Here is a 22,933-nt window from a genome sequence, read left to right as displayed (position 1 = left end):
ACAAACGCGTCGTTCCAGTTGTCACAGTTGGGTAGACCATTCTGCACTGGCAAGGATCCGCTCGTGTTGCGTGCACTGGGACCCAGATTCTCGACCTTTACGCCTAGAACCCAGCCAGTGTGGAATAACCTTAATTTGACAGAAAACATACCTCAAACACTTGTGGCTGTCTTACATAGTTCAGTGGAATGGTGTACTGCGAGCAGGAACCTCTACGGTCTAACAAATTTCCCAGACCAGGGACGACACACCAAACTGTGGAGTTTAGCATGTGGCCGTAGCTACGAATTTTTCATCATTCTTCCGGTGAACGCTCCAGTCTCTCGTCGACAGAAACGCATTAGTCAGTGAATTTGTTCCTTTCTAATCTATGCGGCATCAAACAGAGACAGGACGACTCCCTCCTAGGCTGTCCATCAGTGCACGCAGTCATATTTCCAATGTGCCACATGTCTCTGAAAAATTGGCAGGCATATGCGCACCCGGATGTGAGTCAATGCAGAACGTGGGTGAGATTCGTGTTACAGGAGGATCGATTCTTTTTTTCCTCAAACGTCCAAGCTGTCACCTATGCTTGCTGATACTTCCCTCTGTCCGATCAGTCAGATATGGACGAAAGCGCAGTGGAGCGACGACTCCGTCTTTTCCTGACGCTAGAGATAGACAGCAGTGAACAGGGACCGACGTGATTGCGTGGGGGTACATTTGCGTCGCGTTCTTGTACGAAAGGTGCAGTCTGTCCGCTCTGGTGGCTCTACGTATCAAGGCAGGAATCACTCGCATGCTAAGACGCTTAATAAGGTTCGGTTTCTGCACATTCACAAGACAGTCTTTACACTCTGGATCTTCCGCCAGAGAGAAAAGACATTAAGGAATCCTTTCCCCTATCAGCAATCCTGGAAACGCGTCCCCTTTTGTCTCTTCATTTTTGCACCTGCCGGTGTCCCACAAACCACCGACAAAGACATGACGGCGCAGCTAACCGTGGCAAGCTTCGACCTGAACACCACGCTTGTTTCTTGTACATCCACTTTCTTCATCTCTCAACCCTCTTCCTGTAGGCATCAAGACGGTGGTCACTTTTATCAGAACAAGTCCCAGCGAGCCTGCACCAATGCATATTTTGCCAGCCAAAGACGCTGGAGAGTAATACAGGTCTCTTGTCCTTCCTCACTCCGACGACACGCCCGCCAAGCGTCAAGCTTCTCTCTTTTCCTCTCTCCTAGTTTCCTCGCTGGACTCCTTGTGCTAGCTTGCCACCTTCAGTTCGCCCCCCACCTCCGTTGCACGCAGCTGTGACTTTAGTGTCAGACTGGATCTGCTGCGACAACTGAACCTATGGAAGACCAGATTCATCGAGGTCGCCTTTGGCCTCAGACCACTCGACCCAGAAGGAACATCCTCCAGTTTGCGCATGCACGTCTCGGTCGCTCCATGTCGCGTAGTCGAGCGCGTCTGCGGTGTCTGTCGCGCTACGTTTATTCGCTGTCTCGCCGTCCCTGTTGTCTGGCTGGCGAGTGCGGGCGGCTGCGTGCTCCGACACGAGACGGCTAAACACTGAAGGCGAGACAAAAGCCTCTTTTGCGTCTTCCTCCAGGTCAAACGCATGTCTCTCTTTTTTCAAAGACATGCGCGAGCCTCCGCGTGACACCTCTCCTCTGCTTGCTGTGTCTCCTGCCCGAGACTGCATGCGCTCGCCAAGCCGGGGTGACCCGGAACGCCTTCTCGGCGACGGACAGACTTTTAGGTCTGCGAACGTTTTTTCTGGTTCCTTGTCATTCTCCGAGACTCGTCGCCGCCCACAGGCTTCACGAGTTCCAGCCTCGTCCCGCTCTTGATGGTCCTCGTCGCGGTTTTGCTCTCTTTGCGAGTTGTTCGGACCCCGAGAACACATCGGACTCTTCCTCAACAGGTCAGCCAGGTAGGATGCGCCCGGCGGACTGCTGACGAGGGGTCGAGCCTGCCTGCGCTGCTGGCCGAGAGCGTCCAGACACGCCTGTTCTCGTTCTCCCGTACTCAACACAGAGTCGGAAATATGTTTCGCCTTCGCTTCCACGCAGCGCAGATACGAGCGTTTCTCCCGCAGTTCCGAGGAAAGCGCCTCCAACTTCCTCTGGAGTTGCTGTCGCTCACGAGCAGCGGCATCGCGAGCTGCATGAGCGCCCTCCAAAATGTAACAAGACCTAACAGCGACAACAAGGCAGACAGAAAAGTCCACTCTCAATACGTCGGAAACGAAGCAGAAACTCGACGCCATCTCCGTGGTACACCTACCAGATGACCACTGGAGATCCCCGTCGTCACCTCTCCGAGCGCCTGTAGCGGTATACAGGAAATCTCCTACACTGAGGTTGAACTGCATGGGGTGTGAGAACTTGAGGGGACTGAAAAGAGCAGGGACTGTTTAACCTTCTGGCACGAGTCGACTTGTCGACTGCCCGTTCCTTTCGCCTACCTCTCAGTTTCTTCGACAAGGTGATTCATCCATTGCACCACTTTGAGTTTTTCTTCTTCGTCGAAAGGTTCGTGGTCGCCATCTGGTTCGTCGCGTCCGTCGAGTCTTCCGGCTCGCCCTCGTCGCCGCTTCCTCGCTTCCGCTCGGTCTTCGCTGCGTCCTGCGCCGTTCTCCCGCAGGTACGCCCGAAGGGTCTGCCGCAGAGACGGGAGGAGATGCACGTCTTTTCCTGCACTCTCAATCTTTTGCAGTGTCTCCGCTGAGGAGTGGTACCGCGCACTCTGGGCGAGAATGTCGTGGAATGCGATCTCGCAGGTGCAGGTGGCGCGCGACAGACTTTCTTCGGCGACGCGCATCTCGGCCTCGAGTGTCTGGACGCCGTGCTTCAGTTGGAGAAGGTCGAGTGGATGCCTCGCCTCCTCTCTCTCCAACTCGCCTTTCTGTTTCTTCAGTTGAAGAAGGTCTCTGTGCACTCGCAAGTCTCCCTGCTGCGCGCCGTCCTCGCGCTCTTCCTTTCTCCGCCCCCTCTGCTCTCGACTCTCCTCGCCGCGAAACAGCGACTCAGCCGCATCGCTGCTCGCTGTCGTCTGTCTACTCCCCGTGTCGACTCGGGGCTCCGGCAACGAAGCTGTGGACGTCCCGATTCTCGACACTGCTTCTCTCGGCTTTCGCTCCTCTCTCTCGTCTCTGGAGTCTTCTCTCTCGCGCTGCTTCCTCGTCTCCGCCTTTTCTCGGGCGCCGAAACGAGGCGTCCCCGCGTCGCTGGTTCCAGCACCTCTCTCTCGCGAGCTGTCTCCGTTCTGCTCGCGCCGTTCTCGAAAGGCGTAGTTTTCTGCTCGCGAAGAAGTCGCCTCCCCTTTGCAGATGCGGTCGCCGCGTGTGCAAACTTGGCGCAGTCGAGATGAAAATCCATCTTCGCTCCACCGGTATGACTTCGCTTCTTCCAAAGCCACAGTTCTCTCGAGGGCGCGCGCAGCCGCCGAGCTCCCTGGTCGCGAAACAGAGTCCTCTCTGTTCTCCTGGCTAGCCACCCCCTTGGAAAAGGCCTCTCGATGGTCTGCGCCGGCTCCCGCCTTCTCGTTCTCGCCTTCCGCAGGCGTCTGAGATCTCTCCCTGGGTCCTCGACTCGGCTGGAAAACTGGGGCGTTCAGCAACAGTTCGAGAGCCTTCGCAGCCGCTTCCCGCACTCCCCTCTTCTCCCCTTTTCCAGTCTCCAGCTCCGGTTTCTCATCCGACTCCATCCCGCGCCGAAACTCCGTCTCCATGTGCAGGTGCTCCGTCTCCACATCCCCGACTGAAAGTCCGGCTTCCGGCGTCTCGTCGTCAAAGTGCAAAACGAGCAGCGCATCCTCAGCGTCGCCGCGTCTGAGGAGCGACTTTTGCAGAGTGAGAAGCTGTTCCCGTAGCTGCTGCACTGCACTCTGCTGAGAGACGTAGAGCGCCTTCCACTTTGCAGCTGTTTTCGCCGCGGCCTCTTGCTTCTCCAGGGACTCTGTCAAGGCGGTTTGCCCCTGGACAAGTTCCTCTTGACGGACCTTCTCCGCCGCCTCCAACTTGCCTGCATGCACTCTCAGGCGCTCGACCTCCTTGTCGCTCCGTTGAGTCGCCAGCCGTTGTTCTTCGCAGTCGAGCTGCAAATCCGACAGTCGCTGCTTCAGCGTGACGAGTTCTTCTTCTCCCCGGCGGACGTCCCTCTGCAGACTCAACTCGCGGCGCTGCGCCTCCTGCAGCTTCACTTCCAGAGTCGATTTCTGCTGCAGAAGCGAACGGACCAACTGCTGCTTGCTCTCCAAGTCCTTCTGCTGCTTCCCGTTCTCTTCCGTCAACGCGGCGCGCTTCCCCACCTCCTCAGCCAGCAAATCCTGGAAAAAAGTAAACATAAGCCATGTTGAACAACCTCACCATATATACACTTGCGCACATTTTCAACTGAACGAAGGCCAAACCAAAACAGGAAAAATACGGTTCTCCAGAACAGCAACTGCCGACATACACCACTTTAGTATCTACATATATATATATACATATGTATACATATATATACATATATATGTATATATATAAATATCGGTTTGTATAGTGCAGGGCGTTTGGAATCGGTGTGGACGCTCGTGTCTGCGTAAAAACGTAGGGAGAAAAACTGTGGGAAAGACCGAGTCGAGGACGCTGAGAGGCGGAGAAACAGATCTGTCTCTCGTCAAACTTGAGCCACACAACAGGCTTTTCTCAACGACGGAAGACGGGCGTCTCACACTACATCTGGAGAAACGAGAGCACTGAGATACGCTTTGTTTCTCTTCATCTTCCCTGACGCCTAAATGCATATCCGTCGGCAAAGATGCTCTTATTATCGGCTTATGCATGAGTGCCCGAGATCTGCGTGCACAGTTGTGAGGATGGATGCGGTTCCTCCTTTTTCCTTTTTTCTCACTTTCAATTCATCTTTGAGGTGTTGAAGCTCCGCCTTCGTGGTGAGAAGTTCCTCCTCAACATTCGTTTTCTTTCTCTGCTGAGTTCGGAGACTTTGCGCCTCAGCGCGGAGCTTCTCTTCCGCCTTCAAGTGCTCCTCGAGTCTCGCTGTCGCGTCCGCATGCATCGCCTGTCTCTCCTGCTCCAGTTCGTCGATTTGCTTCCTCAGGCGATCCTTTTCTGCAGCGTGTCTCCGCGATTCTTGTTCTCTCTGGCCCTGAATCTGCTCAATGTTTCTCTGCAGGCGAGACAATTCCTGCTGCAAATTCTCCATCGCCTCCTTCCCTTCTTCTTCTCGCGTCTTCGCCTCCGCCAACTCTCTCTCGAGCTCTCCCTTCTCTTCTTCTCGCACCTCTCTCAGCTGCCGCTCTCTGAAACAGAAGAGGACAACGGGAGGAATCGCGGAAAACCAGAGCATGCAGAGGGAAGCAAGCCCTGTGCTCAAAAGGAAACTTGAAATCTGAATCAGCAGTCGACGTCGAAGCAGATACCATCGAGCAAATCCTGGCGAAACCGTCTGTCTCGGAAAATCCCTTTCTCGGCGACTCTGTCTCTCGTGGCTATATTTTTGACTCCACTTCTTCCACACACACACGTTTTTTTTGCATGCGAAATTCAGAGAGTCCATGTCATCTACGCTCCACCGCCTCCGCCCGTTTCCCCTCTTCTTAAATTGGACAGGGAAACTGGGTTTTTTATTTCGACAGAAACTCGCCGAATACACTTTGATGCGTGAAATCGCCAAGGAATCCTGAAGGGATTCCATTGACATTGTTTCAACCAATCCAGGACTGAAAAAAGAACCTTTTTGGAACCTGGCTTAGGCCATCCTTGGATCCGAAAGGAATTCGACATACGCCTCGATACGAGCACCCTGTAACGCAATCCTCACTCTGTCTACACTCGGATTCGAGCACCCTACGATCGCGAAGGCACACGCTCTGACCGTTGATGAGCCCATCATTTTTGGCATTTTGAAACGACTCGGACAAAGCCACAGATAGAGCATTCTACGATCAGAGGAAACATCGAACGAAACGCCCGTTTGGACGACTCTGTGCCTTCAAGTAGACACTGAGAAACATTGGGTTGCACCACGTTGTAACTTTCAACAAGGCGTCTATGTTGTGTCGACTGACTTGTCGAGTTCTTGTCGGACGCGTTCGGCCTCGGTCTTCATTTCTGTGAAGATCGCTTCTTTGTCACTGAGTGTGTTGTGGAGTCTCTGGACATCTTCGATGAGTTTCTCTTCTTCTCGCGCGCCTTGGGTCCTCTCGACAAGCAGAGATTCTTTCTTCTTCCTCTCTTCTTCTTCTCTCTCTCGGCTGTCTCTCAGTGCTTCCTCGCTCTCCCTCAACCGCACTCGCGTCGCCTCCTGCTCTCTGCGGACCTCCTCGAGTTCAGCCGTGACTTTCTTCAGCTGCGCCTGCAGCCTGGTGTTCTCTTTCCTCGTCTGTGCGGCGTCTCTCTCAAGCAGCTCTAGAGATTCTGCATGCGAATTATTTCGGCGGGACTCTTCTCGCTCTCGCTCTTCCTTCTCCTCCTTCAGAGCCGCCACTTCCAGCAGGAGACTTCGCACTTTCTCTCGATGTTTCTCCGCCTGTCACAGAAAGTCACAACCAGCTCAGGCACGTTCTTCACTCGTTTTGACAAACCAAGTTGTTTACCTCGTTGTTGATAACTCGGTTCTTTCAAATGTCTGGAAACAGTATCTTCTTTGAAACTCCATGAAAGAGGCTTCAAGACCTCTTTGAACTCTCGGAACAAGAGTCTGCGAGCTGGAGGTCCCTGGCACGCGTTCATAAGTTGTTGGCACCGGTTTTATAGGCTCTCGTAGACTACAGAGAAGCACCGACTTTTCCGAGAGATCCACCTAAAACGAATTCCAGGACGGAACCTGCAGTTTGGCGAATTCTCGCGATCCCAACCTTGTGGCAGACTTCCCGCCTTCTACCTTCGTGTCGGCGCCTTCGTCTCTTCTTTGTCGCTCACTTGTTCTTTCGCGACGAGGTTCGCTTGTTTGACGAGCGTCTCCTGCTTCTCGCGGGCCGTCTCCGCGAGCGCGAGCTGCTCTTCGAGGCCGTACACCTGCAGCTGGAGGAGAGAAAGTCTTTCCTCTTGCTGCGTCTGCCTCAGAGCAAACTCAGCTCTCTCCTTCTCAAACTCCTCGTTCGCTTTCGCGAGAGCGTCTCCATCTGTCGACGCGTGCGAGTGTGCCGCCGAGACCTGGCCGACTTCTCTGGCCGCGATGGCAACCCACTGCCTCATGTCGCACAAGTTGTTCTCCACGCCTGCGCGCAAATGCGAAACGCGTTCTCTCAGCTCCTTCACCTCTCCACGACAGCGAGCGAGCATGGCAACACACCGCTTCTCCGCTTCGTTTCTGTCTCCTGTGTCTCCCTTGTCTCCTCCTGGAGTCGCGCGGTGGCTCTCAGCCGAGGGAGGAAGAGGAGGGGAGGAAGCAGACAGAAGCGGGCGTTCACGGAGGGCAGGAAATGGAGGGAACAGGGAAGAGACCAGTGGCTCGGAGAGAGAAGCTCCTCTTGCGTTGTCGACGACGGACGAAGAGATCTGACCTGCCTGCGCTCCCTGGACTGCAGCCGAAGACGCAGAAGGACAGGAAGACGAAGAAATCGACGGGGGAGAGAAGGCAGACGGATGCTGCAGACGGCTCGACCCAAGCAATTCTTCTCCGACCTTCTCCTCGTGAGCGAGTGAAACAGAAACGCACGGAGCAGAGGGACAAGGAGGAGAGACAGAGGGCGCAGAGGGACAAGGAGAGACGGCGGGAGGAAGCTGAGGACTGTTGAGGAGTTCTTTGTTTGCATACGAGTGAAGGAGGGCAGCGAGCAGCTGCGGAGATGCCCGTAAGGCCTCTTGAAGCCACTGCAGCCCGGCATCGGTGCTTTGAGACACAGGCGACGCGACGACACAGGCTGCAGACTCGACAGGTTTCTTTAGAGTCCGCTCTTCCTGCAGGCGCTTTCCGTCTCGCTGAGCCGCCGGGAAAAGAGCCTCGAAGGGAGGAGAGGCTGCGAAGAGAGTCGAGGCGAGAGAAGCTCCGGGAGCGAAGGGAGACGCAAAGGAGGCAAGGTCGTCCGAGAAGGCCTTTTTTGGAGGTCCGAAAACGTCCGATAGATCGAGCGCGGGGTTCGAAGGCACCGTCCTTTGCCTCCAAACTTTTTCGAGTCGTTCTTTTCGCGGAAGAGCCGAATACGCTTCGCGCCCCCACAACCGACCTCCCGAGTCCGTCGACTGCTCCCAGTCCGACCCGCCGGGTGTACGAACACCCCATCTTTCGGCTTTGCCCCGGCGGCCCGTCCGTCCTGAGAGTCTTTCGGAGGCGCAGGAGGCAGCGGAACACACCGGCAAACCTTTCCCCGGTCTCCTCGTCTTTCTTCGTCTTCTTCCCGAGACGCTTCTCCAGTCTTCGGAGGCGGCGGAGCGCGTCGAGCTCTCCGCGCTTCGAGACGAGACAGGAGACTCGCGCCTCCGGAGCGAGGCCTGAAGCTGCGAATATCTCGAAAAAGCTGCCTGCGCTGGCCGACTTGGGCTGCGGCCGAAGAGCTTCTCTGGGATGTCGCCCACACCGCAGTCCGAAGCCTGTGAGGCCGAAGAGGAGCGCGAAACGCGGCTTCTTCGGAGGTTCTCGAAAGCCGAGAAAGAGGCTCGACCAGAAGGGACAGAGCGGACTGTTGACCCCGTCGTCAACACCTCTGTCTCCCCATGACTGGAGAAGGAACGCCCTCCGACGCTTCTGTGAGAGCGACGAGAAACAGTCTGTCCTCCACTTCGACCAGTAAACTCGGGCAGGAGAGCACGATGGACAGAGCGGCGGAGAGGACGATGGATAGAACAAGGCAAAGAGCGTGAGGAGAACTCCTTGCTGCGGAAGTCGTGGAGATCTTCCCGCGACGTTCCTCTATTCGAGCCGCCCGAAGAAACGCTCTCTCCCTCCGTCGCTGAATGCGCTCGGCAACCCCCATGAAAGTGTCTCCTGGCCTCGAGTTTCCCTCCAACCTCGCCCTCGCTCTTGCCTCTGCAGATTCGTCTCCTCGCGCCTCCACGTCGAAGATTTACTCTCTTTCCATCTCTTCTTCTTTCCTGTTTCTCGCGCTCCCCCTCCTCACGTTTTCTCTCGTCTTCGCCTCGCTGTTCTCTCTGCTCTCCCCCGTCGGTCTGCCCCTTGGTCAGGACGTCGGTGTTTAGAGACTTATTCCGCAGGTCGGCGCTTGCCTCGAGTTTGTGTCTCTTGAGGATTTCGAGAGAAGCAGCTCTTCCTCGAAGGAAAGGAAAGATCTGAGACGAGTTCCTTTCGCCTCTCTCGCCTCCTGCGCTCGGCCTCGCGTCTCCTTCCGGTCTCCCTCCGGCGCAAGAGTCGACCGACCCCACCGAGGTCTCCCGCGGCGAGGTGTCTCCTTGGGCGTTTGCGGCCGCCTTTCGGAGACAGAGGGTCTCGCGGACGGAGACTGAGGCGAGAGAAGGGCATGGAGAGCGCGAGTCGAGAGAACAGAAGGAAAGGATAGGGGTGCTCGAAGCCGTAGGTCGAGGCCGCGCAGGCCGATCTGATCGGGGCGTCTTGACGCCTGTGATGTGGTTTTGAAGCAGCACAGAAAAAAAGTCTCCCGCTCCCCCCTGAGGCGCGGGACCGTCTCCGGAGTCCTGCATCTCGACGGAAGCTTTCTAGGGTCTGAGGCCGGTCGCTCAGGTGTACGTACACCTCGACTCGCCGCACGCGCATGCTTGTTGCGCGCGTCGCTTCTCAGCCTGTCGTATGTTTGTTTCCTCGCAAACTCGTTTCGAGTTTGAAGGGAAAAAGCGAGTTGCGTCGTTCCTCCACTCGTGGCCAGCGGGATGCACAGAGAGATACGAGGACTCCTTGCATGCAGTTGATTCCCCTTTTTGACCCCTCAGTTCACGTTGAGAAGTCCTTTGTTTGTTGCATTCATCAGCTCGAGAAACGCGTTTCTACGGGGTGTCGAAAAAAAGAAAGCCGTTTGGTTGTTGTTCGAGGCGAACAGTTGGGATATCTCAGAAACCTCCAGAAGACATTCGAATCATCTTTCCTCCGAAAGCTTGGATGGTGCTTCTCCCGTCGAAGGCCTGCCTTTTGTCTCCTTTCCTTCTTTCTCGACCCTCTTCGGCTTTCCCCGCTGGTCGGACGCTTCGCCACGGAATCCAGGAGAGCGACTTCCTGGGCATTTCAAGAGCCTCCTGGCTCGAGTGCCTGTCGGAATATTCGCCGAGTGTGCGAGCGTCAGGCATGCAGGGGTCTTCCTGGCAGGCCGAACCTTGTCTCCGTTCTCGCTGCGGCCCTCCACGTTCTCTCAGGAGAGCCTTTGATCAAGACAGCGAACTGGAGTTGAAGGAGGGAAGCGGAGACGCAGTGTTCGAGTTAATCCGACGTTGCGGCGAAGCGACTTCTGCTTCTCTGTTTGCAGCAGTGCGTGAAGCAGAACCTGCTGGCGGCCAGGGCGGGAGACAACGCGACAGTGAGGGCAGGGAGGGAGGCGGCGAGACAGGGCGAGAAGCTGGAGAGAGTCGGCGCAAGAAGAAACGCAGAAAGCGACGCAGAAAAGAGAAACAGACCCAGCGAGAGCGATGGCCGGTCCGAGAGCGCGGTGCATACAGCCGATGACGCGAGGAGCGACGTCGCGACGCCTTTGCAGCAGTAGATGAGCAAGGGAAGAAAGCCAGTAGAAGCAACCATACTGTGGGAGAGACGAGGCTCGCGACAAGCGGTGTTTAACGGGGAGAGAGAGAGGCAACCGAGTCAGAGATTTGAGAGCGTTTCGCCGGAACGGGCAGCGGCGGCGAAGGCAGACGGCGGCGTCGGAGAGAGAAGGCCGAGCCCCGCAAAAAAACGGACTAAGACACGGACGCGCAGAGTGATCTGGGAAGCGGAGAAAAGGGAGGGGGAACGAGGAAACGCTTGGAGAAGAGAATAATGGCCGAAGAGGAGCGAGAAAGGAGAAGAACTTGGAAGCAAGACAGCAAGCGCGGGAGCAAGAGGAAAGACGAGACTCGACAGGGACAAGACGCGGGGAGAAAAACGGAGTGATCGAGGGGAGGCCTGGACTCGCGGAGAGAAGAAAAAGCAGACTCTCAAAGCCTAGACGAAGAAAGTGGAAGAAAATCCGAAAAAAAGGAGCTGCAAAAGCGACACGGAAGAAACCGCCCGCAAGACACTCTCCAGGGTGTCTTGCAGAGCACCCTCTTTGGAGGGGAGAGAAAATGGGATGGCGAGACGGCGCTGAGAAGGAACGGGAGAAGGGAGAGAGAAAAACCTTGGAATTTCTTGAACAAGAAACGTCCTTCTGAAAAGAACCTCGCGTTCTTCTCTCCTCTCAGAGAAAGAAGAGAAATTTTTCTCCTCAGGAAGCCCCAAGTCGAGCTTCGACTTTCCCAGGTGCCTGCAGTGGGAGAGTCTTCGACCCCATTGAGCAAAGAGACTCCTCAAGCGGCGAGCGCGTTCTTCAGAGAGTCTCTCTCGTCGGGAGATTTGCGTCTTTGTCTGGAGGGGAGTGTGACTTTTTTAGAGACGAAAGTTAAAGTCGTTCTCGCGAGAACGCCTGCGTTTCACGTTTGTTTCTCCAGTACCCCCTTTGCGAGCTGTGCTGATATCTCGAGTTTCGGAAGCGCAGAGCTCCAGAGAGAGGTCCTGCAAGGGAGTCGTCGTCGAGAACCAGGTCTTTGAAGAGAAGTCTCTTTGAAGAACGCGTTCGCTGTCGGCGCGGGTGAGACAGATTTGGACACGACAGAGAAAAGACTCCTTTTTTAACGGGAAAACGCTCGCGGCGTTCTGGGCCGCGCAAAAGAACGCACACCCGGGAAAGCTAAGGGAAGGAAGACTCTTGTTTGTGCTCGAAGAGTGCAGAAAAGAGGAGCGTCTCGTCTTAGAGGAGAAAAGCTACAAGTTACCTAGTGCATTTCATGAGCAACATACGTCTTAAGTTCTACACCAGCCACTACCTTATCCCTTGCTACCGGACTGAGTCTACGCTTACATGAAACCATCCTGCTGATCGACCGAGAACCCAGCTGGGAGCCGCTACAGACAGAAATCGACAGGCTGAACGACAGAAACTAAACGGAAAAGTCTTTTCAGGCTTGTAGAAGCATGCGCGAGCTGGAAAACTCGGAGGATTGAACTGCGATCGGGAAAAACCAGCGAACAACGAACTGCAAACGTTGAAAAACGAGTACTGGGAAGCGGCTAGCTCGAACGAGTTGAATTTTGCGGTGTGTCTCGACACCTGGTGAGTGGGCGGGGCCTTCGTTCTCGAAGTGGACGTATCGGGAAAGCGAATTTCCTTCGACATTTCATGCAGGTGTTCTATTTGGCTTTGTGCCTTCTCCAGTCCACGTGGGAGACACACTAAAACAAGGACCGAGGTGTCCTGTCCCGCAAAAAAGCGAGGCACCTGGCAGCCGCGAGCGAAAGAGAGCGAGGCACCCAACCAAGTCAGTCGAGCAGGTTGCGCGCGTTTCCAAGAGTGTTTCCTGCTCTCGATGAGTTCTTGAAAATCCCCGGCGGCCACAGGGAAGCGACTTCACTGGAAATACAGCTTCAGTCTCAGAGCGGCCTCGCCTCCACAGCGGGAGGGGGGTGAGGGAAAGAATCTGTAAAAGCATGAACGTTTTTAGGGATGTTCTCAGGGGCGCAGTGCTGTCGCCAAGGTCCCGCCGCTGTCAGCAGCGGAAGACCGTGGGAGGGTGACAGGCGCTTTGTCTCAGCTTTGCCCAGGATTCGATTTCGGGTGAAATTGAGGACAGCCTGCGGGAACGAAGGGAATGCTTGTGGACGTTGGCGGAAGTTCAGCACCCGCTTTCTCGGACTCTCAATGCAGTGCGGCTGGCCGTCTCGTCACCTCTGCAAGTTTCCTTGCCACAGGCTCGAATTTCGGGCGTTCGTCTCGTCGCTGGCGCCGACGCTGCGCCGGCTTCGTTTTTCCTGGGGGGGCTCTTCACGGCTCCGGGTGGGAGGATCACACGAAGTTTTCTTAGTTTGTGGCAGCGACAGGAAGATGTCACGATAACGGTTGCAGGATCAACCAGGGGGCAGTTGCAGAGACGCTTTCTCACTGGCGGTGATTGACCTGTCTGCTCTTCTGGGGACTGTGCGCGTTTCACAAGTTCCGAGGCGGAGCTTCTGCGCTCGCCAGGAGGCCTGCCACCCCGCGATGAGACATGCAAATGGAGGAGCACTGCAACTGCTCGAGCTCACAGAGCGGAGAAGGAGCCCGCGTTCAGATGCGGAAGAGCGAACGCTGTGCGACTTGCACCGAAGAAGAGAGACACGAGAGTGCGTGGTGTAGCGTGAACGATCTGAAAAACGCATGTATGCAAGCTTTGCAGACGTCCTGATGTTCGGAAAGGGGACGGGGGGGGAGGGGGGGGAGCAGCCTCCTCCCTCGTGTTGGTGTGGACTGGAAATCCGGATATAAAACGCGTGTATTCTGCTTCTGGCGCGGATGCGAGGCAGTGAAAAAAAGCTACGGTGCGAGAGGGGCGAGAGCTTTTAGAAATGCAAAACTCAGGGGTCTCGAAATTGCGCAGAACGACTTCGAGAGAAAGTGTTCAGCCGCTGCCAACTGAGTTTGGCCTGCGCACCATTCAGTCAACCAGTCAACGCTGTGCCGAGGAGTCTTCCTGACTGCGCTCTCAGAGTAATCTTTTCTGGACACTCTCCACTTCCACTACGATGGAACGGATTACATGAAAAGAGCTGACAGAAATTCTGGGCTACAGCTGGTCCTGTGAAAGGCCTTTCTTAGAAACCTGAAATTTACATTGTGCCAAAAAAGTGCTCCGTTCTGAAGTACTTCGAGTTGGACTCTACTCATGGTTTAGACCTGGACTGCCCTGGTCCATGCCCTTCCTATCATTCCCTTGTGACTGACTGCTGACAGTTTAGAGACGAAGGACTCTGTTTAGCGTAGGAACTACGAACGGCGCAGCCCTCTCTACCTCGCACAGCCGGCAGGGAGCTCGCCAGTGTACGTACTTACACCTGGGAAACTCGGCGGGGGGTGCTCGGAAGGCGCTGCCGCGCGGGGAAGGAGAGAGTGCAGCCCAGAAAGAGCAGAAAGGACAAAGGAGAGCAGTGAAAGAAGAAGCGAGAGAAGAGGCAAGAGGTCGAAGACAAGATCGCGGACCGAGTGGAGAGAAGGAGATGAGAGCGACAGACAGACTACCGAGAGAAGGAAGCCGGAGAGGGGAGATAGGGCAGCAAGGCAGAGGGACAGAGGCAGGCGAAAATAGTCAAGACAGGTACCTAGAGGAAAAGCGGGGAGAGTGGGTGGCAAGCAAAGCAGAGGAGACTCGGAAGGAGATCAGAAATGCGCGAGACAAAGAGCGCCAAGCGTTGAGGAGACAGGATTCGAGTAGAGAGAGACATGCAGAGAACGCGATGAGAGGAACCGCCTCCACAGAGAGGCACTGTAGTGGAGGACAAAAAAGGAAACAATTTTCTCTGAGATTTTCTGCCCCCAAAACAGCCCCGAACTCGCGGAGTAGAACGTGAAGTAAAGAAGGCGCGAATGAGAAAAGGAGCAGGCATTGTCGCGCTGACTGCATGAAGTCGAGGGCGAGGACGCTTCTGCATGTTGTTTGTTTGCGATTTTCTCAGTTTCTCTTCTTTTTCTCGGATGCTTCTCTTTTTCTACGTTGCATTTTCTCTTTCGGGAGAGGGACATTTTTTTCGCCGTCGCAGAGAACCTGATTTCTCCGGTAGGTGCCTCTGGCGCTGCCGGCCTAGACGTTTTCGAGAATTCCTCGTTCTTCCTTTTTCTTTCGCTTCTTTGCCACCACGCGTCTCTCCATTCGCGCTTCTCTCGCTGCCGAGTCCTCTTTCTGCCTGCTCTGCCTCACTCCTCCCGAGAGATAAGCTTTATCGTTTGAAAGTCGCAGACACTTTGTCTCGTGCGTTTCCCAGTCTCCCTTGTTCTCTCTTGTCTATCCTGTGACGTTTCCCCTTCTTCATCCTTTCTCAGTTTCTCTGTCCCCTCTGTCACTTTCTTCTCCTTGATTCCTTCCTCAGCCTGCTTCTTGTTTTCTTCCTTCTCTGTGCTCCTCCCTCTTCTTCGCGTCTGTTGCGGCTCCTTGCTGTGTTCGCGAGGGGCGCCTCCCGTCGTCTCGGTCGTTTCCGCCGTTGTTTTTATCCTCTCAGCCTCTTCTTCCTCGTCGCTTTGCTTCGGCTCAGCCGACCAGCTCGCACCTCTTACTTCTTTCTCGTCGGCCTTTTTCTCGACTTCGTATCTCTCAGCGCGTTGACTCTTCTCCTCTCTCCTCTCTCCTCTCTCCTCCGTGATTGCCGCATCCGGTTCCTCGCTCGATTCGCCTTGGCTCCTTCTTCTCAGCTTTCTTCCTTCCCTCGCGCCTCTCCCGAGACTGTTTCCCCTCGCGGCCCGAAAGCCTCCTCCTCGAGCGATGAGGAGCCGCCTGTCTCCGCGTCTGCCCTGTCTCTCTCGCCATGTCTTCTCATCTGCGTCAGCGGTTTCAGCAGCGAAAGCTCGGCCTCTCTGGGAGCGCCTTGCCTTCTTCGCTCCCCTCTGCAGCACCCTCTGCAGGTCCGAGTCCGTCCAGTGTGCTCACCCCCCCGCTCGCTTCCCTCAGTCGCTCCACTAGCGGGGCAAGCGTCCCCAGTGTCTCCCCGAGCCCCGCGCCCTTTGTAGCCCAAGGCTCCAACGCCGCTTCGGGCGCGGTCGGAGCCGCCGCGGCCCCGGACCCCGCCGTCTTTTCCGACTCGGGACGCGCCGCCTCCAGGCGCCCCCTCGAGGAAGGCAACCGCGGTCCGCCCCGACTGCCGGAGTTGCGTCCGGCCGTCTCCGCGCCGGCCGAGCCTGCGGAGACAGGTGTCTCCGGACGGGCCCTGCGCCCCACAGCCGCGCTCCCGCCCCTTCCGCCGGACTTGCCCCTGGATCACCCGAGTGTCGCCTCTCTGCAGAACGCGAGGCTTCCAGGGACTCTGGAGGAGTTGCTGCTCTTCGTTCTGCGCGCCCTGCTGCACCACCCAGCGGTCGCGCCTTCTCTCCGACGCGGACCCGCGGAGACAGTGGAGACAGTGGAGACAGTAAAGAGTCTGGCGCGAGCAGTCGACTGCCATATCGAACTGAACGCGTTTGCCGCGCACTTGAAGCAGGTCTCCCGGGCCGGCCCCGCGTCTGGGCGGGGCTCCTCGCTTGCAACTCAGCGCCTCTTTCGGCCCGAGGCCGTGCTCCGCGTCCTCCAGTTCGCGGGATTCCGCGCCGACGGAGACTCCCAGGATGCTCCGGCGCCGGTCGTCGGAGCGCTCTCTCCCTTCCCCTATCCGCTGCTCTCCCTCGCGTCCCTCAACTCCGTGACAGTCATCAAGACAGTGTTTCCTCTCCGCATCTGCGCCGTCCTCTTCATGCTCTTTCAACAGGCGCAGCAGCCACCCGCCGCGCCTAGCCAGGTTCCGCGCTCCAGCCGCCTCGAGACCCCCCGGCCTGTCTCCGTCGGCGCGCCCTTCACGCCCCAAACCGTCGCTCCGACGCCCCCACAGGCCCCGCCGCAGGCCCCGCCGCAGGGCCCGCCGCAGCCCCCGCCGCAGGGGCCTCCGGGGCCTGCACCCCCGCCTCCGCCGCCCCCGCCTCCGGGGTTCGCTTGCGCGCCTTTCTTCTCCGGCGGAGGCCCTCCGACCGCGTTGGGCTCCAACGGGGGGGTGGGGCTTCCGGGCGCGCCGCCGCCCCCGCCGCCGCCTCCCGCGTGCGATGGCGACAAGAAGGGGGGGGCCGGGGACAAGGGCGTGGACGCCGAGCTGCAGGAAGACCTGGAGAAACTCCTCAGTGTTCCGACGGCTCTGGTGAGTGGAGGAGGGCCGTGTAGGGTGTCTTCGAGACCTCAAGTTCTGACCTGTCTTTGTTCCAGTCTCCGTGCTGCTTCGCTGTCTCTTCGAGTCCAGAATCAAAAACAGAAACAAAGGCGAAGCCCCGGTGAAGGCGGTTGAGTTGTGCCTTCTCCTGCAGAGTCGGTTCGCGGACTGTTTCTTTCTCACTCTCTCTACGAGCGATTGGTGTTCGTTTTTCAGAAACAGCGCGACTTGGATTCCGGCAGCGAGTTGACGTCGCTTCTCAGCGCCCCGACAGCTCGTCAGCAGATGATTCTTCACTCCTTCAAGAACAAGGGGGGCAGTGCTCTGCGAGAAATCTGCACCTACGGTTCTCGCGTCGAGTGCTGTCGAGCGAGGAACTCTTTCAAGCCCTGCAGCAAAGTAAGCGACGGAGAAAAGTTCCTCTGGTACTTCTCTTTTCCTTCCATTTCTTCTCTGTTTCTCCCTGTGTTTTCGTTTCTGCTTTCGCGCCCCTTTAAGGCTGCAGAGACAGGCACGAACGCTTCAAGCGTAGCAACGAAGGCAGGGCTGCGAAGAGAGCCTGGGTTTCAGTTGTCTCCGTTCGCTGTGTGTGTCGTGCTTTGCCTTCGTTTGGCTGCGGTTTTCCTCCTTCGTTGTCCCAACTTGTTTCCTGTTCCTGCACTCCGCTGTATGGGAGCAAGAGCCGTTTTTCTGTGTCGCCTCGAGTGTCTCCCAGCTTCGAGGGCGGCCGATCACGACCTCTGATGTCTGTTGTTCCTGCGTTTCCGATCTCGATTTGCTTCACTCGTTGCGCCCCGCCGCTGTGCAGTTTGAGACTCCGTCCAGGTCTCGGTTCTTCCCTGCATTTCGCTTGTCTCTGCAGGTCCACTTCCGACGCATTGTTCTCCCTCACACAGGTGGGTGAGAACGCCAGACTTCGATAGCACGCGGCGCTGAATCGGCGTCCATCTTGCCGCAGCATCTGTCCATTTTTTGACGCGATTTTGCCTCTGTCGGCCCGTGGAGGTGCCTCTTACGTCCCCCTTCACCTCTCTCTCCAGCTCGGTTCACAGCTCCGTTCTGCTTCTTTTTCTCGCTTCTGCGCGCGTCTTTGTCTCTCTCTCTGCCTCTGCGTCTAACTGCTTCTGTCTCCACGCATGTTTCTCTCGCTCTCCAGCGTTCCCCGGCTCTCTGTCTCGCTCGTTCTCGTCCTGTCCGTCTCTGTCCGTCTTGACTGCGCGCCGCGCAGGGTGTTTGGCGAGGCCGATTCAGGGAGCCAGCCGTCGGCTGTGAGTCACTTTTTCGCACCATCTCGTGGTTGTCTTTGTCCGCTTTCTTCTGCTCACTCTTCTCCTCCGTGTCTCTTTCCTGTTTCCTCCAGCCTGGCTCGTTCCTTCGCTTTGCGCTTTCTCCCTTTCTGCAGATGTGAGTTTGGGAGACTGCAGCTACTTGGATACCTGCCGCCACATTGAGACCTGCCGCTACGTTCACTACGAAGTGGATGCCGCGTCGAAGAACGACGCCCTGAAGAAAATGTAAGTGCGAAGAGGTCTCTCTCGTCCTGTTCCGCCGTTCCTGTTCTTCGCCCCTCTTCCTCAGTCTTCTGCGAGCTGCCTGCCTCTCTCTGGTTTTGCCGAGTCTCCTCTCCGCTCTTCGTGCCAGGCTTCCGCGCGTCCGGCGCTGCGAGGAGACGAAGCAGGCCCCGAGGCGTTTGTGGTGAAGGAGCGAAGCTTCTTTGAGAGGCTTGTCCTTGAAGACCTGTGCGGAACAAAAACGTCTTTTCTCTCCTTCAAGTCGAGGAGCGACGGAAGACCCTGTGCCCCGACTTCCCTTTCGTCAGAGAGTCTCAGCCTCTTCTGCCTGCGCGCCTCACGTCTCCTCCTCTCTCTTCCGTTGACGCGTCGAGGCTGCTCTTGCGTCGTCGGATTTGGCGTTCAGTGGCGCGCCGCCGCTTCGCCGCATCCGGCCTCTCTCTCCTCCAGGCTTCCCTGTGTCTCTCCTTTTCGGGCGTTTTTACTCTGCCACCCTTCCTTTCGTCGTTCGCCTGCCGTCTCTCGTTTCTCTTCGCCTTCTTCGTCCGCCTTGTCTTGTTCTGCCACCGCTGCACCTGGTCAGCTTGCGCCGCCTTCCCCTCGGTGTTCCTCCTCGAAAGGATTCGGTTCCTCTGTCCTCTCACCCTTGGTCCTCGTCAACTCTGACGCTTTCGTTTCCTGAACGCCCCGTTCGTCCCCGGACTCGCTGAGGTTTTCCAAAGTGTCTCGGTGTCTGGTTCAGGAGAGGCGAGGCGTCTGCAGATCCGTACGCCATCGGAACCATCTCGGCGGGCGCATACACAGAGTACCCTGCACAGTGGATTCGCTGCGATATCAGGTAACCGATCTGTTCTTCGCCTTCGCGTTCCGCGCCTCTCGCATGAACGCTGCTTCCTTGTTGTCCTTCCTTCCTGCCGTCTCTTTCTCGTTCCCCCGTCAGGCTCATGGTGAATAGGCGAACGAAGCATGTTTCGTAGACTCAGTCCGTGGAAGCTACAGCAAAAAGTCCTGGTTTAAGTTCCTGCAACATTAACGTCACTCCGTGCCATCTTCTCCTTTTTCTCCTCGTGTGTTTTGTCTCTGCTTCGTTTTGACTCAGGACCTTCGACTTTAGCATTTTTCGCAAGTTGATTCGCGTCGTCATGGCGGATCCGCCTTGGGATATCCACATGGACTTGCCTTATGGCACGATGACCGACCAAGAAATGCGCAGTTTGCGAGTTCGTGAACACAAGAGAGGAGCTCGATGCATGTTCTGTTCTTCTTCTGCCGTCTCACGCTCTCCGCGTCTTCAACAGAGTGACGAACAGCTCTTCGCTTCTCTTTTCAGTTTGTCTGTACTCTTCGTAATCTCTGTTCTCTGTGTGTGAAGCGTTCTCGAGCCTCCGGCTGCGCCTTCAACTACCTATTCGTTCTTCCATTTGCTTCTGGTTTTCGCTTGATACCCTTCGTCTGTGTTGTTACCTAGCGCTGAGGAGTACTTTGCGCTTTCTCGCTTGGCTGCTGTCTCGTCTTTAGGTTGACCTGATTCAAGAAGAAGGACTTCTCTTTCTGTGGGTCACTGGCCGAGCCATGGAGCTGGCCCGCGAGTGTCTCCAGGTATGTCTTCCCTTGTTTTCTCACCGCCGGCTCCAGAGCGTTTTCTCTGACCGACCGACAACATCCAGGTGACACCCTGTTCTTGTCGCTAGCCCCGTCTCCATTGCTAGTACTATACCGCTCATGAGCACTTCCTCTTCCCTCCGTCTATTTCTTCTCCTTCTTCTGTCCCTCGATGTCTCTCTGTGTCTTTGCTTCTTCTTCTCCCTCTCTTCTTCTTCTTCCGCGCAGCTCTGGGGCTACCGACGCGTGGAGGAGATCCTCTGGGTAAAGACGAACCAGCTGCAGAGGATCATTCGGACCGGCCGAACCGGACACTGGCTGAACCATTCAAAGGAGCACTGCCTGGTGGCGGTCAAGGGCAACATGGCGTTCAACCGGAACATCGACTGCGACGTCATCGTCAGCGAAGTCCGAGAAACCTCCCGCAAACCGGACGAGATCTACAGGCAAGGAGAGGCGCGCCACAGAGGGTGGAAAGGACCCAGTGCAGCGCATCTCGCGAGACCGCCAGACAAACGAAAACAAAGAAAGATAGAAGCAAACAGCAGAATCTCGGGGAAAAGAAGGAAAACGTCAAAAGCATGAGAAACGCCAACTACCAGGCACCGCTCGCTCTCCGGAACTCAGTTCAAATCCAATCAGTCTGGAAGTCTAAAGGAGGATGGCTCCAAAATGGAAGCGACAGTAGTGGACGTTTGTCAATTCAAGGCGGGACGCATGCAGACACATGGCGCGATCTTCATCGCAGAGTGCGTATCGCATGGCTCTTTGTGCATGTGTGGGTACCCGTTTTTACATCCAAAAATCGAAACTTCGTCTCTGTTCACTTTTCTTACGATCCACTTGTGTAGGTCAGATGTATGTAGCGACCTATCAACACAAAAGAATTCTTCAACTTGATGTTTTCTATGTGCTCGGACGGTTGTCCACGGTTCCGTTGAGCTTTCGCTTTCCGCTTGTCTCTCCAGAATGATCGAGAGAATGGCGCCGGACTCCCTCAAAGTCGAACTTTTCGGACGCATGCACAATGTCCGAAATAACTGGATCACTCTAGGTAAGAGATTGTCTCTTCCCTTCTGTGTGGTTGTCTTTATATGCGTGTGATCAGGGGAGTTTCCATCTATCTCCCTTTTCCCATCGTGTCTGCGTTTATGTCTCACCCCTGTTTCGCTGTCAGGATATCTACAATTTTGTCTTTTCTACAGCACGGTGTTTCACTCTTCTTTTCTCTGTATTTCCAGCTGCATCTACATGTCTCTCTCTCCGTACGCTTCTGTACCTATCTGTTTTCACTTATATTTATTTTCTTGGGAGTGTGTGGGCCTCTGGCGCAGTCGTGACTCTGTGACCGCATTGGTGAGCGCATCTCTTTCTGGGTCTCTTTAGGCCTTTTTCCTGTCGGTTTTTCTGCACCTTGGGTCCAGCTTTTCCCCGTGGTTTGCGCTTTCTGCGCCTTCTTGTCGAGGAACGCTTACGTCGGCTGTGTCGCGTTTCCTCGCCGCTTCATTTCTTTCTTTCCTCGTTGTCTGCTCTGTCCTCTCAAGGAAATCAGCTGAAAGGTGTAAAGATCGAACACCCTCTTCTCCGCGAGCGGTACAACGCCTTCGCCGAGCGCGAGGGGCTTCCGGTCGCAGAAGTTCCTTCTGCGTCCAATCCAGAGAATGAAACTTCCAATGCTGATGAGAAAAACGAAGAAGTCTCTGGAGAGACGGACATGTAGAGCGAAGCACTAGGCACTTCCTCGTTTTTGTGGCGGTTTTTGACTCCTCTGTCTCCTCTCGTGAGCGCATGTTCTGCGCATGTTCTCTGCCTCTCTCGTTCTTGCTCCGTGTCTGTCCTCTCTCTCCTCTCTTTTTTTCCTTTCCTTGCATGTTTGACTCCCCTGGCTGGTCCCTGCAGTGCCTCGACTGCGCCTGTGAGTGCTTCAGAGATTTGTCTCATGTTCAGCCTTTATGGAACACAAAAGACCTGCATGTCTCTTCACTACGTCTGAGCGTCCTTCGCGCGACTCCACTTCTCAGACGCGCTCTGCCGTTTCGATCCATCGAGCGGCGAGACGTCGCTGCGGTGTTTTCGGCAACGTCGAACGCTCCCCCCCCCGAAGGACCCCAGAAACGGTGCTCGCCAGACGCGCTGTATGTACACGCAAGGAGCGAACCGAACTGACGCTCGAGCGTCGCTGATTTCCTCGCTTCTTCTCTGCACCAGAGGAGACCGAGGTCGAATGCAGGAAAGAAAGATCTCACGCAGAGAGGCTTGCATGTTTCTCTTGGACTGTTCGACGCAGAAACGGCCTCCTCTCTAGAGCCTCCTACTGAAGGCCTCTCCCAGAAAAAGAAACTGGGGCAGGGAAGGAAGCGGCCAATAATCGCTCGATGGGAGTGAGAGAGAGTGAATGTTTGAGTGCGTAGATCCAAGAAGGAGGTCAACAGCTAAGGGGAGTTTAGCAGAGACTTGCTTCAATTCGACACAGCGTTCAAGAACGCGAACGGAAGTGAAACGCGTCCCCCAAATGCGGCCTTTACGCGCGAAAAACGACGGGAGCTGAAACACTGAACGCGACTAACGAAAACGAGACGCAAGACGGTGCTTGCAATACACCTGTGCGGCGTTTTGTACGTTTTCTGTCCGACACCGGAGCTTCGTTTGCTCTCCGGCGAGTGCCTCCGAAAAGGAGGGAAGGCGAAGATGGGGAGTTCGTGTATGAGAAGTAGAAGAAATGGAGACGCAAAGCTCGGACTTCAGAGGAGCCCCGACATTCCCTCTCCTCGTTTCTCTCTGAACAGCGTCGCGAGAGACAGGCTCGACTGCTTGCCCCCCAGAAGACTTGAGAAGGAGCACCCGACCCTGCATGGAACTTCAGCGTACTCCGTGTAAAAACCTTGAAAGACGATAGCAAACATGAGGCTTTTATAAAACGGGAAGAAAGAGACAACGAGACAATTTTTATCTAAGGAAGAGGTGACTTTTATAGACTTTTATCGAACGAGAAGAAAGAGGAGAAAGAGGTGAGTGAGGAGTCGCGAAGTTCCTTTTTGCTTCGCCTTCCTTCGAAGCCAA

The 22,933-nt window shown here is 55.9% G+C and overlaps 2 protein-coding genes across 2 annotated transcripts; one reads left to right on the top strand and one right to left on the bottom strand.

Annotated features, from left to right (window-relative positions):
• Positions 1 to 387: 387 nt before the first annotated feature.
• On the bottom strand, positions 388 to 11,542 carry TGME49_217360 (hypothetical protein). The gene is made up of 5 exons (XM_002371262.2): positions 6,917 to 11,542; positions 6,064 to 6,524; positions 4,887 to 5,295; positions 2,456 to 4,317; positions 388 to 2,183 (listed from the first exon to the last, which is right to left on the bottom strand). Exons 1-5 carry the CDS (start codon positions 9,590 to 9,592, stop codon positions 1,337 to 1,339), a joined length of 6,255 nt encoding a protein of 2,084 aa, XP_002371303.1. The 5' UTR covers positions 9,593 to 11,542; the 3' UTR covers positions 388 to 1,336.
• A 2,284-nt stretch (positions 11,543 to 13,826) lies between these two features.
• TGME49_217350 (methyltransferase MTA70, putative) lies at positions 13,827 to 22,821 on the top strand. The gene is made up of 10 exons (XM_002371261.2): positions 13,827 to 16,751; positions 16,977 to 17,159; positions 17,623 to 17,656; positions 18,163 to 18,274; positions 19,014 to 19,109; positions 19,371 to 19,491; positions 19,790 to 19,870; positions 20,102 to 20,319; positions 20,842 to 20,927; positions 21,418 to 22,821. The coding sequence occupies exons 1-10, from the start codon at positions 15,399 to 15,401 to the stop codon at positions 21,591 to 21,593; spliced, it is 2,460 nt and encodes an 819-aa protein (XP_002371302.1). The 5' UTR covers positions 13,827 to 15,398; the 3' UTR covers positions 21,594 to 22,821.
• The last annotated feature ends 112 nt before the right edge of the window (positions 22,822 to 22,933 follow it).

Source organism: Toxoplasma gondii, chromosome XII (assembly GCF_000006565.2).
Source record: "Toxoplasma gondii ME49 chromosome XII, whole genome shotgun sequence".
In the NCBI taxonomy this organism is placed as follows: Eukaryota; Apicomplexa; class Conoidasida; order Eucoccidiorida; family Sarcocystidae; genus Toxoplasma; species Toxoplasma gondii.
The sequence above is the reverse complement of the archived record's forward strand: the minus strand, read 5'-3'. Positions and strand labels throughout refer to the sequence as shown.